Source organism: Cydia amplana, chromosome 4, assembly GCF_948474715.1.
Source record: "Cydia amplana chromosome 4, ilCydAmpl1.1, whole genome shotgun sequence".
Taxonomy (NCBI): domain Eukaryota; kingdom Metazoa; phylum Arthropoda; class Insecta; order Lepidoptera; family Tortricidae; genus Cydia; species Cydia amplana.
In genome coordinates this window covers 14,349,069-14,364,788 of record NC_086072.1, presented here as the reverse complement: position 1 = coordinate 14,364,788, position 15,720 = coordinate 14,349,069, and the positions used below count along the sequence as shown (strand labels likewise).

The following is a 15,720-nucleotide window of genomic DNA, read 5'->3' as shown; positions in this document are numbered from 1 at the left end:
AGTATAACGTTTTACAGTATATAGGGTCAGTTGTCGAACATTGAAACAATCGTACACAGTGAAACTTTGCGATATCTCGGAAACTAGGTGTTATCAGCTAGTGCCGTCTGTCAAGCAAGGGCAGGCTCAAGGACCCCCAGCACCTCCCCAATACGCGAGCGCGCCTCGGAGAAGGAGCACGTTGCTACGAGCGTTATTGTGAATTTGTGTGACAAAAGTAATATTTTTCATTTATGTTTCGCAATTTTTTACCAAGATATAGAGTCTAGTTTGGCGTTATTTAATTTTTTATTGTGTTCTATGTGTATTAAAGTTACTTTGTGTTCAACAACTAACCCTATGGCACTTTAAACTTTCGACATACGCACGGAAAGTACTCTTTTCCGCACTAGTTCGGGAAAGTAGCTGTACGAGACGGTACATGAAAAGTGTAATGACATCTGTCAAAAGGTCACATTTGAATGTCAGTACAGAACTTACCTCGTATCTAAGCACAAGCGTTAACGGTATATGAACAATAGATATGTGATGTAGTTGTTAGAAGAGTGGAAATACAGTTCTTTATTTAATTATTAAAATATGTTTCATTAGTGCCTAACAGTAGCACCATCTGTACTGTAATAGTTAGTTACAATCACAGACTTAAATATACCATAGATCAAGCAAATATCACGATTTGTATTGAAAACAAGCGTGCCGACTTTTTACCACCTACTGTGACGTCACAGCCGCCATTTAGTGATGGGAAATCCTAACCGTTTCAAAGACACCGATGCCCCTCTGTACCCGCTACGATTCAACAGTCTTGCTCATACTCATAGATTGTACCTATATCTGCGGTCTCGCTCGCTCACTCCCCGCGAACCACGCCAAAAATCACAAATCGATTGTCATGAATGACATCGATTTTCTGACAGACGAATGATAAAGACAGACGAATGATAAAAACAGACAAATGATTTTCTTCCCAACTTTTCCCTTCAATGAAACGTATTTTCAATATCTATGACTGGATCATGTGGAAAACAAAAATAATGAAAGTTTTTTTAACACAATAGAAATTTATAACCCTACTAAACGTATAGGCAGACATATAATCGTATGTGGTTAAATTACCCTTCTTTTGAAAGGTGTCGTATAAAATTAGGACATGATTTTTTTTTATCAATAACTACTAATAGTTTTTTTTAATTAGTTAATTACATTCATCTGTCCGATATCGATTAAAATCGATTATTAGAAGCGATCGGTAGAACGAACAACACTAGTCGCTAGACGGACGAATGCTAAACGGCCTGTACCACGAAGTCGAAACGATGCGCGACAGTATCGCTAGTTCCGATATTCATCGTCTCTTAACTCACAACATCAGATCAAACGCTCAAAGCAAACGCGCAATGTAATGTAAATATAGTTTTGTAACGTTAATCTATAGTTACTTAGGTATATTTACAGTACATGGGGGGCTACTTTTCCGCACTAGTGCGTAAAATAGCACTTTTCGTGCGTATGTCGAAACTTTAAAGTGCCATATGTACTGTAAAACGTTGTTCGATACACGTGCGAAGAGGAAATTCGAAACATTTCATTTCACGTACCTTTTGGCAGCGCAGCGGACGGCGTCTTCTACATAATATCATTGTAAAAGTTAGTGCGGAAGTACCCAGATAATATCGATATTTTTTCTGACCAGTTCTTAGGTCCATGTTATTGAAAAATGTTTTGGTTTCCCTTGCCATGGGTATATATAAATAGAAAGAGACGAGCAAAAACACTACTTGACTAAAATAACCCGAGTATAATATCTTTCTATTAATATCGAAAAAAATTGCTCCTTTCCAGGTGTAAAAGATGGGTTCAAGGGACGGGTAATGAAGATTTAGCCTATGTGCCTATTGAAAATCAAGCAACCATGACTGACCAACTGCTGAGGCGACTAAGCCTCTTATTAATCAGAAACGAATGCCGAATTAAAAATAGATCTTTCGCGGAATTAGAAGACCCCTTAGTAGACACTGTAAAAAAAGGTCAACAACAGGGTATATCAAAGTAGTAAATATTATTTTAAATGATCTAATAAAATTAATTAATTAAAAAGAAAACTGTTGTTATCATTTATTACAATCATACTTTTCGTAACTTCTAAGTAAAAAAATAGTAGTTATGAAAAGTACTTATTGCGAAAGTTTAATAATTAGTCTAAAAGCAACACATTTTTTTTCATATTATCGATATCGATAAAAATATCTAACCGTGTGTTAAGTACATCCCTTTTTGTTGCTCATGTTGGCAGCAGTGCCGTCCACATCTGCTGTCATCAAGCTGTCATAATTTCTGTCCTATTGGTACAGGATTCTAGCATACGCTTCATACTACTCAGAATTTCAGGTGGCTAGTATGGAAGTCCCGTCTCTTAAAACGTAGTGATTATAAATATTCTCTTTGATGGTGAGTTTATTGCACGTTTTTAGGGATGTGGACTTGTCGATTTTAAACATGTTATATATCGATAATATACTGGGTCAACCAAATCTTGTCAGTAAATAGGAACAAAAAAAACTATACTCATCCTTTTCTTTTGGGTGCTAGTACTAGTGTTAGACAAAGATAGTATGATTCTCTCTGACTACAGACCTTTGACACACTATATCTACCCAGCGGAACAGAATGGCGATTAATCGAAGCTTCGATATCTTCACTAAAAATAAACACCCTAGAAATCTATGGAGTAGTATAATATATAGTGTGTCAAAGGATTGTCTTATTTCAAACATAGGCAGAGAGAAATCATACTATAGCTGGTCAAGCAGATCTTGTCAGTATAAAAAGGCGGCAAATTTGAAAAATGTAGGCGCGAAGGGATATCGTCCACAAATCCAGCAACATATTTCGTTAAATATAAATAATCACGATTATTAATTGCGCCGCGATTCACGCACATAGCCTGGAGGGGGCTTAAATCGTAGAGGTGTAGGTAACCACGCGTTTAGTAGGAGCCTGACTGCACGATATGCATCAGAAACTAAATATTAGAATTAGACCAAGATAAGTCTGCAACTAATTTGACACACACGCACATGTACACGCAATGACACACAGTGTTATTTATTCATAATGTCATAAAAGTTTGACTTTTAAAATTTAGTTGGTCAAACCAATTTGTCAGTGAATAAGAACAAAAAAAAGTATACTCATCCTTTTTTTTCGGGTGCTAGTACTAGTGTAAGATAAAGATATACTCGGTCAACCAGATCTTGACAGTAGAAAAAGGCGGCAAATTTGAAAAATGTAGGCGCGAAGGGATAGCGTCCCATAGAAAATTTGAATTTCGCGCCTTTTTTTACTGACAAGATTTGGTTGACCAGCTAAAGTATGATTTTCTCTATGTTTGAAATGAGACAGTCCTTTGACAAACTATAACATGCACTGTGTGTGCTAGAGTCAGACCAAGAAAAGTCTGCAGCGGATTTGATAGCCCACGCAGTACACGTGTCATTTTAAACGTCAAACTTCTATGAAATTATGACGTATGTTAGCGACGTGCTCAAAATGGTTTTTTTTTTGGTTTATTTTAATTCTGTTTATTATTGTGGTACTCCGATGATTTGTACAACTTTAGTTTTAAGCTGAAATTTGGAGGTAGATATACGTGTGACGCAGCGACAAGGTTCCAACGGTTTTTGTTTTTGACCACGGGTCAGTCGGCTTGTCTATCCGCGCGCGACACACGTACATACTGCTCTCATGTTCAAATCACGTGGTGTCTGTAACTTTTAGAAATTAAACAGTTTTCGTGTCCCGTATTGTGAGCTTTTATTGTGGAACACCTTCATCATCAACAGTGGTCACTTCGACCGGATTTATGTTCCATACTCCGCCTGCGAAGATGGTTAATACTCGCAGTACAACGCGCAGGGAACGCGAAAGAAAAGCAGAAGAGGATAGACAACTTCAGCTACAAGTGCCTTCTCAGCCAACTAATGGAAATAATGCCCAGAACAATGACGAAATAAAGATTAACGTCCCCGCGTTTAAATTATCGGGTAGCAGTGTAAAATCGGAGCACCGCCCGGCGCAACATAATACGCCCGCTTCGCTAACGGGGGCAAAGTCCAAGTCGTCATCATCGTCTGTGCTGGCTCGAATAAAACAGCTGGAACTAGAAGCGGCTCAAGAAAAAGCGCGTATCCAGATGGCCCTCATCGACAAGAAGCTTGAGGCTGATTTAGCCAACCTGATGGATGAGGAACAAGAAAACTACAGTCCACATGATGATCTGCACACTGACACACAGGATGAAGTGGAGAAGTGGTTGGAACGAAGCCAACGTGAGCTGGAATCCGCCGCGCAGCAAGTCCCCGATCATGGTAACCAGCCGGACCTGCCGTGCCCGCCGCCGGTCGTTGACCCCGGCACCTCTAATGGAACGATTCAAATGCTCGCAAGTGCGCTTCAAAATCTAACTGCAAGTACCGCTAAACAAAAGAGTGACAAAAACCTGCTAAGCCGATTATGTACTCCCAGAGACCTACCTAGCTACTCTGGCGACTCTTTAGACTGGCTACAATTTAAGCAGGCCTATGAAGAGTCTACCGAAGTGTGCGGATTCAGCCCGAAGGAGAACCTATGGAGACTGAGAAAATGTCTACACGGAACTGCCAGGGAAGCAGTTTCAGCTTTAATGGTTACTGCTACGTCGCCCGATATAGTGATGAAAACCTTGGAATTGGTATGTGGAAATCCTGAAAGCATCTTAACTCGCATCATGCAAGGATTACGAAAACTACCATCTATGTCGAACGAGTACAGTAAGGACATCGTATTTTTCTCAGTCAAAGTGCAAAACTTCATCGCAGCCGTACATGCAGTCGGCCGCAAAGAGTACCTACACGACGTAAACATGGCTAATATTATCCTATCTAAATTACCGACCGTCATTATTTCGAAATGGTCTGACTACAGTTTCCCTATAATAGCCGAAGGCAAGAAGCCACGCTTGGAGATACTCGGAGACTTTTTAAACATCGAAGCAGTGAAAATAACTACTACAGCGAACATTCACGTCACGGATCAGCGCAGCAGTTATCAACATCACTCGAAAAACAAAAGTGATAATAATAACGCTAACCGCCAACAAACAGTTTTATTGCAATCGGCGCAGGCGCGCAGTGACAATAAGTGTTTATTTTGCCGCGGTGCAAAACACGAGTTAACTGAGTGCAAGATGTTCAAAAAGGCGTTAAGAAAGGACCGGTGGCGTCATGTGAAGCGCCACGGAGTATGCTTCAAGTGCCTAGTGTCATGCCACGACCGCGAGAACTGCCCCGCGCCCGCTTGTGACAAGGACGGGTGTGGCGAGGCGCATCACCGACTATTACATTATGTACAACATCGCGACACGGATAAGGATGCTACGTCGGAATCTCCAGATAAGAAGGAAACAGCTGAGTCGAGCCCTACGAACGAAACGGTATCCTTTATAAACATAAATGACCATAAAGTGTTGTTAAAAGTTGTGCCGATTAAAATACGCGGACCTAACGGTGTCTTTATGACAAGTGCATTTTTAGATGACGGAAGTAGTATCAGTCTTATAAGTAAATCACTCGCCGAGCGCGCCGGCCTGCGCGGGCGCACTGAGACTATGCGAGTGAGCGGAGCGTGGAAAGATAGCGATTTAGAATGTACTTATACAGTTGTATCTATCGATGTGTCTAGTTTAAATGGTAGTGAGACTTTTAATGTCAATTTACGAGCTGTAGATAATTTGGAAATTCCTGAGCAGGACTTTAGGTCCATCGATTGTAATAAATTTGCCCACTTACAAAAGTTAAAAGACAAATGGTCGCCTAATGTAATTTCTTGTAACCCTGAAGTTTTAATTGGGCAGGATAATTATGATTTAATTATGCCGTTAGAAATATGTAAAGGTAAACCCTTAGAGCCGTTCGCTACGCGCACTGTCTTAGGTTGGTCCGTCCATGGGAAGACGCGCGCCCCGCACGGCCGAGGCCCCCGCGCCGCCCACAACCTGCTGCTAGCAGCTGCTGACTGCTGCCCGAGCGCCCACGACGACGCGCTCCGCGACCTTCATGAGGAAGTAAGACGCTATTTTTCTATTGACTCTCTAGGTGTGTGTAACAAGCCTCGTCAGAACAGCGATGACGTCCGTGCCTTAGCCCAGTTGGACCGCACGACCACCTTCGCTGACGGCAGGTGGCAAGTTGGTCTGCCGTGGCGCGACGAGAACAGCGTGATGCCTGACAGCTACCCTAACGCCCTAAATAGGTTAAAGGGAGTTGAAAAGAAAATGGCGGCAAACAGTGAGTATGCTCAAAGGTACACGGATCGAGTAAATCATTTGTTCCAAAATGATTTTGCCCGGGAGGTCATTGACCCTCGATCCGCTTCCCCTCACACATGGTACCTACCTCACCATGCGGTGGACAATTTAAACAAGAAAAAGCTTCGTCTTGTTTTTGATTGTGCCGCAAAAAGTAAAGGTACATCGCTGAACGATTACCTACTTCAAGGTCCCGACCTACTCGCGTCCCTATTCGGCATTATGGTACGATTTAGAGAGAATAGGTACGCTGTGGCCGGTGATTTGCGTGACATGTTCCTAAGGGTCAAAATACGACCCGAGGACCAGGACGCACTTAGGTTTTTATGGAGGACTGACTCTAAACAGCCAGTCAAAACATATGCTATGACGTCACTAGTGTTTGGCGCTAATTCGTCCCCTTTTATCGCCCAGTACGTCAAGAATAGGAACGCACAGCGTTATGCGTCCACAATGCCTGCTGCCGTTGCTGCCATCTGCGAGCAACACTACATGGACGATTACTTGGACAGTTTGCCGGACGAGGCCGCAGCTATAAAAATGGTAAAAGATGTTACTTTTATTCACAAACAGGGCGGGTTCGACATGTGCAACTGGACAAGTAACAGCGAGGCAGTATTGGACAGCGTGCCAAAAGAAGCCTTAGGCACAGCAGCCTTAAGGTTCAAATTAGATCGACAGCAAGAAGGTGAGAGAACGCTTGGTCTTATCTGGTACCCCGCTACGGATGAGTTTGGGTTTGATTTGTCACTCAAACGCATACCTAGCGATATAGTTAGCGGTAAACAAGTACCTACTAAAAGGATCATGCTTCGAGTAATAATGTCGATATTCGACGTGTTTGGTTTCTTATCTCCATTCACTATTCAAGGTAAGATAATGCTACAGTCTTTATGGCAGTTATCCATTGATTGGGACGAAAATATTCCAAATAATATTTTCGTTAAGTGGAGTGAATGGATTAACCTTTTAAAAGAAATGCGTTACGTTCGTATACCTAGATGCTATCTAAGTCCTATAGGTACAAGCGGCTTAGGCAACCGAGCGACGGCAGAGCCGCCGGGCAGTGCTACGACGCGCGTAGCCGATGACTCCTCCCCCGCGCGGCCCGCGACCGCCGCACCGCCTGCACATACTACGCCGCCACCTACTTATCAGCCGCGTAGCAGTGCTACGCCAAGTGCGCCGGCATCGACTACGAATATTTATTATGGTAATAATTTAGAGATGCATATTTTTTGCGATGCGTCTACAAAAGCGATGTGTGCTGTTGCTTATTGGCGCTGGACTTATAATAATGAAATTTACGTCGCCTTTATAGCAAGTAAGTGCAGAGTCTTACCCGTGAAACCTTTGTTGACTGTACCTCGTGCAGAGTTACAGTCGGCTCTTATGGCAGCGAGACTGGCGGACAGCCTACAAAAGGATCACAGGTTAGTGGTACAGCGCCGTCATTTCTGGAGCGATTCAACCACATTTCTTCACTGGGTTAAGAATGACGCGCGCAATTATAAAACATTCGTAGCAAACCGGTTGGGGGCTATCGATGAGCTCACGCGCAGTAATGAATGGCGGTATGTACCTACCAAATTGAACGTTGCAGATATTGCAACGCGCGAAACTTATGACGACGCTCTCTTCCAAAACGAGTGGTTAAAGGGCCCTTCGTTCTTGGGAAGCGACGAGTCATCCTGGCCGCGTAATATTGTCGGCACTGCAGCTGTTGAACCTGAAAGGTCAGAAATTATAAATATAATTAATGACTTACCTGCTACATACTTACCTGTATTTAATCCGGAGCGCTTCTCTTCGTGGTTGCGGCTGTTGCGGAGCACATACCATGTGTTAGTATTCGTGCATAAATGTCGAAAGCAGACTTACGATGACTCTGAGTTGATGCGGCGAGCCGAGCTGCTATTGGTGCGACAGGTACAAGAAGAATGCTTCGGCGCGGAGTTAGCTGCAATTAGAAAAGGTATGAGTCTCGAACGTAATAGTCGAATACTTACCTGGTCACCTTACCTGGATGATTGTGGGGTCCTTCGCTGCGGCGGCCGTATTAATGCTGCACAGGGTGTTGGCGCCGATACAAAGTACCCGATTATTTTGGACGGGCGGCACCAGGTGACGCGATTGCTCGTGAAGCATTATCACATCAGGGCTGCGCATGATTACCAGGAAACGGTGGTGAACAATCTAAAGGAAAAATACGCAATCACGAAGATAAGGCCGACGGTTAAACATGTAGCAACGAGATGCATGTTTTGTAAAATACGCAAGGCGCAACCACATGTACCTGTAATGGGTGAGTTACCTCCAGGTCGAATGGCACATCACCAGAGGCCATTCACACATTGCGGCCTTGACTTGTTCGGCCCAATGGAGGTGGTGGTCGGCAGAGGACGCCAAAAGAGGTACGGGGTCATTTTTACCTGCCTTACTGTAAGGGCGATCCATTTGGAGATCGTACATTCTCTCACGACCGACTCCCTCATTATGGCGTTACGGCGTATGGCGTCGCGTCGAGGATGGCCAGACTGTTTCTACTCGGATAACGGTACGAACCTACGGGGAGCTGATACCGAGTTGAAACGATCTGTGCGGGAACTCGACAACAAAGCTGTCAATGACTTTGCATTGACCAATGGTTCGAGTTGGAAATTTATACCTCCCGCGAGTCCCCATTGGGGTGGGGCGTGGGAGCGCCTCATACGCAGCGTTAAGAAAAGTCTTAGCGTTGTCCTTAAAGAGCGGGCACCGAAGGACGAAGTTCTCAGCACTCTGATGGCGGAGGTGGAGAACATCGTCAACAGTCGCCCGCTAACCCACGTCTCCGTGGAACCAGGTAGTGACGGCGCTCTGACGCCGAACCACTTCCTTCTTCACTCGCCTCCTAATACCCCCGCTTTAGGTGCCTTTGACGATTCAGACTTGTTCCTTCGGAAGCAATGGCGGACGAGTCAAAGGCTGGCCGATATGTATTGGCAGAGGTGGGTAAAGGAATACTTACCGGAGCTACTCCCTAGAAGGAAGTGGAACACTGAACAAACTCCACTGAAGGTAGGAGACTTAGTTTTAGTTGTAGATCCAGGAGCACCACGCAATGTGTGGCCGAAGGCGGTCATCCAGCAGGTATTCCCAGGTAGGGATGGTCGGGTCAGGTTGGTGGAAATAAAAACCAAATCCGGCGTCTTTAAAAGGCCTGCGGCGCGCGTCGCTAGAATCCCTTTGGTTAATGAGTGCTGAGCCAGCACTGGGGTGGGGCGTGTTAGCGACGTGCTCAAAATGGTTTTTTTTTTGGTTTATTTTAATTCTGTTTATTATTGTGGTACTCCGATGATTTGTACAACTTTAGTTTTAAGCTGAAATTTGGAGGTAGATATACGTGTGACGCAGCGACAAGGTTCCAACGGTTTTTGTTTTTGACCACGGGTCAGTCGGCTTGTCTATCCGCGCGCGACACACGTACATACTGCTCTCATGTTCAAATCACGTGGTGTCTGTAACTTTTAGAAATTAAACAGTTTTCGTGTCCCGTATTGTGAGCTTTTATTGTGGAACACCTTCATCATCAACAACGTATAAATAACACTTGCACTGCGTGGGCTATCAAAATCGCTGCAGACTTTTCGTGGTCTAACTCTATCAAAATAGTGGCAGACTTATCTTGGTCTGACTCTAAAGACATATCCATGATTCATTCAGTCATATGATTGTGTGCGTCAAATGAGAATATGTTAATTTTTATTTAAATAGGTCTGTGTCTTTTCGTGTTTCGACACAAATCTTCTTTAAGTATATGAGTAAAGCACTCTTTTTTACTTGAAGACCTTTGTTCCTCGCCTCACCGAAAAATTAGGCAGACATTTTTATACCCAAATACGACATAAGGTTATTCCAGTTGTTGTATGTTCTAAGTTGGTTCTAAGGCCTAACCACCTTCCACAAATTTTCGAATGACCGCCGGTCCGGACCAAAGTAACGGTCCGGTACGCTTGTCTGTTAGTGCTTTAATAATCGCTGTCAGACAGTGTAATTGTGTTGCCAGCGTTAAAAAACCGGTGCCAATGAGTCAGCTGTCAAAAGCACGTTTGTTTCTTGTTCCATTCATGTTTCATTTATTGTTTTGCTGAGACTCCAAAATCAATCCGCTTCAAAGCCTGCCTATAATAATTAAAATGCGTTTCACAATAAAGCAGGCTGGCTGTGGTGCTGAACGAGTTGGTACCCTAACAGGATTCACCAAGTCACCTAGTACGATGATTGAAACCCCTACAGCTGCACTTCTTACTCAGGTTTTGTTCTCATGTTAACTGAATGGTTACTGGGTTTTATTTTATATAATTTACTTCAGTCAGTGAACAAAATTTCGTACTCTCACGTTTCAGGGAGGTAATGTAGTTCATTTGACGGCAGACGTCTTAGCTCGGGTATTTACTAACCCCCAACTCCTCTGGGTTCCTTTAACCAGTACCAGTCATTTAGAAGCCGGAGTCAAAGCTCAGGGCGAGGGAATAGCCAAGTTTGCTGGAGTCGCGGACCATATAACCTGCACGACATTGCATAATCTAAACGATGCTGCACCATTGGGTCACTTAGAGTTAGACAAGGTGCCGCTGTGGACAAAAAGGGGCAAAAAAATGATTTGTGCTGACAGGTAACTGGTGTTTTTGATTTAAACTTGAACTTATCAAAAATGTACAATGGTGGGTTAAATGAAACAATTCAACAATATCCTCTGTATCCCTACTTGTGTTCGAAATCATTTTAGCAGTATACAAAATCGAATTGAATTTTGAACTCTTATAGAATAAAAGTTTGTTATTTAATAAATGCAGAATTTGTAGGGACTTACAAGATTATAATAGAATGATGTGGGGTCTACAGAGTTAATGTCCATTAATCAACATGTTTATGCCAATTATTTTCAGATACATGGACTTTATGGAGCTGTTCAAACCCGATATCATTTTGGCAGTTGCAGATGGACGCACATCACATTGTGAGGGCTTCAAGAGGGTCCTGAAGGCTGTCAACAGAAGTAACAACATGCTTGATGTATGTGTCAAGCGATATAATTCTTCAAAGCAACTGCAACGAGGTTCATTGATAGGTAATTAGGTTTTTATTTATTTAATCTTTATTGCACATTACACACTACAAAAGGCGAATTTAATGCCATAAGGCATTCTCTACCAGTCAACCTTTAGGCAAAGCAGATTAGTTGTTGGCGGTGCAAAAACATGCGGTATAAGATACCGTTAAGTACCTACAGGTAGCTGTACGAACACAATACAATCATAAGAAATACACAGCCATAAACATACATAAATATATAAATAATAATAGTTACAAATACATATACATACATACATATGTGTTTTTAACAATATACAGAGAACAAATGATCATGTCACTTAGAAAACTTATTGATAATATATTAATGTTTAATGATACCAAATAAGATTCATAATGGCATCTGCATAAAAACAGTTGTTAAAACATGGCAAGGAAAGCTATAGCTGTTATTGCCTGCAAGCAATTTAAATAATTTTATATTAACCTGCCCGATCCCGCACCCTGAAAACTAATTTTGTTGTTGTCTCCCAGTATGGCTCCCATTTGAGCCACTGGGAGTTGAAGTGGGAGGTTTTGAAAATCGTGGGAAATGTGGAAAATTTATTTATGGCTCATATTTGAGCCCTTGGGATATGACAGGTTAAACCTGGTTACATGTTACCATATGTGACTAGTCTAGCCATTTATGGCAGTCATAGTCGAAAAGCTACAAAGAATATTGCAACTGATTTTAAGTTTATTCTTTAAGTGAAACTGTGACAAACTTCAGAAATATCTAAAATTTGTCATAGTTTTTCTAAAAGGTTTAATAGTGGTTAGCATATGTACAATAATGTATAATTGTTTTTCTTAGGTGTTATAGTAGGTGCCGGTCATCAAAAGAAATGCATTGAAAGCATTCAACACATTCTGGAGCACAAGAACAGTTTGTCGGGAGTAGCTCTGCAGGGCATTTTGGATGGCACTGAAGATTACACACAAGTGCCCGATGACATTGTGATATCTATTTTTAAGAGAGTTAATGTAAGTATGTCATCATTGCACAATCAATCACAATGCATATGATCCTTGATAAAAGGTTCTTTGGGTTGAAATAAATTAGTGAGATGGCTCATTCTTTGACCTAGAGTTTACATTGAATTGAAATATTTAATTTATTATACCATTTGTTTTTCTGAAGTCTTGTAATATGTATATCTCTATTTAAACTGATTTTATTCTCCGAGTTCTGCCTGTGTGGTGTTCTCAAAGGTTCCAACATATTAAATATTTTTTTAAAGATGGCAACATTTTCAGGAAGCCTTGCCTAATGAGATGGTTCGCGTTTTGGAAGGATTTTGGAACCCAGCTGCAATAATGGCTGCAATTGGCAATGGATATGATGTCTTTGACGGATCTTACCCAGTCAAGTTGACCAATGAAGGATTTGCCTTGACGTTAAACTTCAATGTTGACCAAAGACATGATGAATTGTGTATATTAGATTTAAATGATAGCAAGTAAGTTTTTTCAAAATAATCTATTACACTTGAAAAAGGGAACAGTGACAGAACAGTTCTCCCATGCTAATTAAGGATGAGCTTGCAACTACTACTTGAATGGCTGAAGCTGCAATTTTAATTATTAATATTATTTTAATGACAACTATTAGGTATATGTAAAATTAGCTCTCTCTGGGTGCCTATTTATCATCTTTTAATCTTTCGTATCCGGAAAGCGGATCCAATGAATAATTAATTGGAATTCAATAATTACTGTACGTTCCGAGAGGCGAATGATAATAATTTGCCTTGGCACCGACTTCAAACATATCAGTTGGTCTTCAAACAGAAAGTACATATTATATGTATCAGATATGTAGTTATTGAAGTCGGCCTTCTTTTTACAGATATAAAGAAGATTTCAGTCCCCTTTTAAAGGGTTGCGAATGCTTGGCCTGCAAGAAATATACGCGGGCGTACATTCAACATCTTCGAAATACACGGGAAATGCTGGCATCTGTGCTGCTCAGCATGTAAGTTACATGACAAGTGCATATTTGATTATTAAATTTAGCTTGGATTTGATTCAATCGCGCTAGTCTCGCACGAGAAACATTAATACTTTTTTTTTATTAGTGTTGAATGAGAGAGATAAACATACCGCTTGCCACTTCGTTCGTTAGTTGCGTGCGATAGAAAGGCAGACAGCTAATTATCGATTTTCGCGGTAGACCTACAGCACGATTTGTGTCATAATAAACGGTTACTGTATTGTTAAAGAATAGATGGTTTAATTGAGGTCCTGAAGCATCTTTATCGCTTTTAAATGGCTACAGTATTGCGGCTGTATTTTCAGTTCTTTGGTTTTACAGACTGAAACTACTACAATTAACGCCATCTAGTTCCAATACTCTGTACTAAGATACCTATACCCTTGGTCAGTGTATTATGTCTCCCAATGCTGCCAAGTGTTTGGAACGAGGTTGAATGGATGTCGTTACTAGAGTCAGACCAAGCTAACTCGGCATTGATTTTGATAATGTTATTTTACGTCCCACTTCTAAGCATGACATTTAAATAACATTTGCACAGTCTGTGCTATAAAATCGCTGCCAAGTTAGCTTGGTCTAACTCTGTTCGCGATCCTTGGGTCAAAATATTTTTACAATTTGTTTGCCTTTGAATGCAAGTAGACTAAACAATAATTTAAAGTTATTGGTAGTTATATCCGGTCATTCATGTAGAGAAATTATCGTACACATAACATTCAATAACAAAGACCGCCTGTGCCAAAATATAAAATAATAGCATCAGGCGTCCATACTAGTATCAGGCGTGTCTCACTCCGCGATTTCGTCGCTTTGCTACAGGTAGCTAAAAGTACATCCGTTCGGCCCCAATTTTGGGGAAAGCCATAAGCCGCGCGTGGCGCTGTCGCCACCTAGCGGCCATATCTGTGCTGATCGTAACAGACGCGTTTTGTTAGAGAGTGAGTCTTCTGTACTTAGTACTATTATTTATTCTGTGCTAGTATGTAGCTTAGTAGATGACGTTATAATACGTTACGCCACAACCTCATATTTTCAAAATATCTTACCTCTTCATAACTCCTAACAATTCCCTTTTTTTATGTGTCGTGAGTGCAAAATCACTACAATTTAAGTTCTAAACTAAAAACTTGCCTTTTCAGTCACAATCTCCATCACTTCGACCAGATGTTCCACCACGCCCGTCGACATATTGCTGCAAGCACGTTTGACACATTCCGACATCACATCACAAAACAGTACGAACTGTATAAAGAATCTCAAGTACACGAAACTGACGATATGACAGTTACAAGTGAAACTGACAGTACTGAAATGAAGGCAGCGGCTGTGAAAAAGATTCGGGTAACTGATGAAGTTTCTATTAGTGTAGCCAATGGTAATGCTTGATAGTATTTGTGTGTATTGCGTAAAAGTAATATATTACACATTTGAAATGTTTTGTACCTATATTTATGGGATGAGCCAATCGTGGTGTTTGATTATCTCTTGAATTCATTAACTACATATTTGGTTATTCCCAATAGTTACCATCGCCACAATAGGTCCATAGTTTTACAAATGCCTCTGTTTGTCTTGACTGCCATTTGTAAACTGTTGAAACTTGTGTAATATTGTAATATTGTCGCTAGTGAACTCTGATCAAATGGCATTAGTACAAATTGTATCGTGTTTGGGAGACTTTGGGTGGTAGCTACTGGGAAGCATATGTAATGTAGCCGTTTGTGATTATGTAGTAATAACGAAGTGAATTGTTTATATACATAATCAAATCAAATTCTCTGAGGATTTAAAATTGAGGATGACGATTTCACAATGTGCTACCGATGTGTAGCTTTTCATAGTATAGTTTCGTACTATGTAGTAATGTATTTTTGCAAGTAAGTAAAGGTTAATATAAAATACTTGATTAAGTAGCAGTTTAATGATAAAACGCTCGCTTGAAGCATAATAATTAACAAGTAGATAACAACGATACTCTAGTACTTATAAAATCTGGCATTAGCAGTAATTGAATTAATAAGCTTACATGATACGTATGTAACGCCACTAACTAACCAACTGAACGTTGAAGTTATGAATATCAAAGATGATTTAAGGCTAGTGTAATTAATAGTATTAAGTCGTTCATTATTTTCATTAATTGAGTAATGTTCTTTGTTAACAATCTGATATGGACATGTCCATAACCTCACTGGGGTTTCTAATCATGTGTTGCGTTCAAAGATCGAACGAAATTTAATAATATAAGGTTAAAACCAGCAAATTT

At 41.0% G+C, this 15,720-nt stretch overlaps 2 protein-coding genes across 3 annotated transcripts in view; both read left to right on the top strand.

Moving 5' to 3' along the window:
• The window catches only part of LOC134647283 (queuine tRNA-ribosyltransferase accessory subunit 2), a 133,224-nt gene extending 118,358 nt beyond the window's left edge, over nt 1-14,866 (top strand). Inside the window, exons 2-8 of one of the 2 annotated variants that reach the window (XM_063501568.1) lie at nt 10,540-10,638; nt 10,732-11,000; nt 11,275-11,456; nt 12,276-12,445; nt 12,719-12,921; nt 13,311-13,436; nt 14,594-14,866. In XM_063501568.1, coding sequence (XP_063357638.1) covers nt 10,603-10,638; nt 10,732-11,000; nt 11,275-11,456; nt 12,276-12,445; nt 12,719-12,921; nt 13,311-13,436; nt 14,594-14,840 — 1,233 coding nt within the window. In that variant the 5' untranslated portion in view covers nt 10,540-10,602 and the 3' untranslated portion in view covers nt 14,841-14,866. Of the gene's footprint in view, nt 1-10,457; nt 10,639-10,731; nt 11,001-11,274; nt 11,457-12,275; nt 12,446-12,718; nt 12,922-13,310; nt 13,437-14,593 lie in introns of those variants that run through there. The other variant, XM_063501567.1, reaches the window with a different exon arrangement.
• Nucleotides 3,887-9,589, top strand: LOC134647528 (uncharacterized). Its single transcript, XM_063501878.1, has 2 exons — nt 3,887-7,031; nt 7,947-9,589. The coding sequence occupies exons 1-2, from the start codon at nt 3,887-3,889 to the stop codon at nt 9,587-9,589; spliced, it is 4,788 nt and encodes a 1,595-aa protein (XP_063357948.1).
• Nucleotides 14,867-15,720: the final 854 nt, after the last annotated feature.

Bases quoted from the DNA above. Each gene is read 5' to 3' on its own strand.
- LOC134647528 (XM_063501878.1), top strand. From the start codon at position 3,887: ATGGTTAATACTCGCAGTACAACGCGCAGGGAACGCGAAAGAAAAGCA. The intron at 7,032-7,946 runs GTGAGAGAACGC...TGAACGTTGCAG, and splicing joins ATTAGATCGACAGCAAGAAG to ATATTGCAACGCGCGAAACT.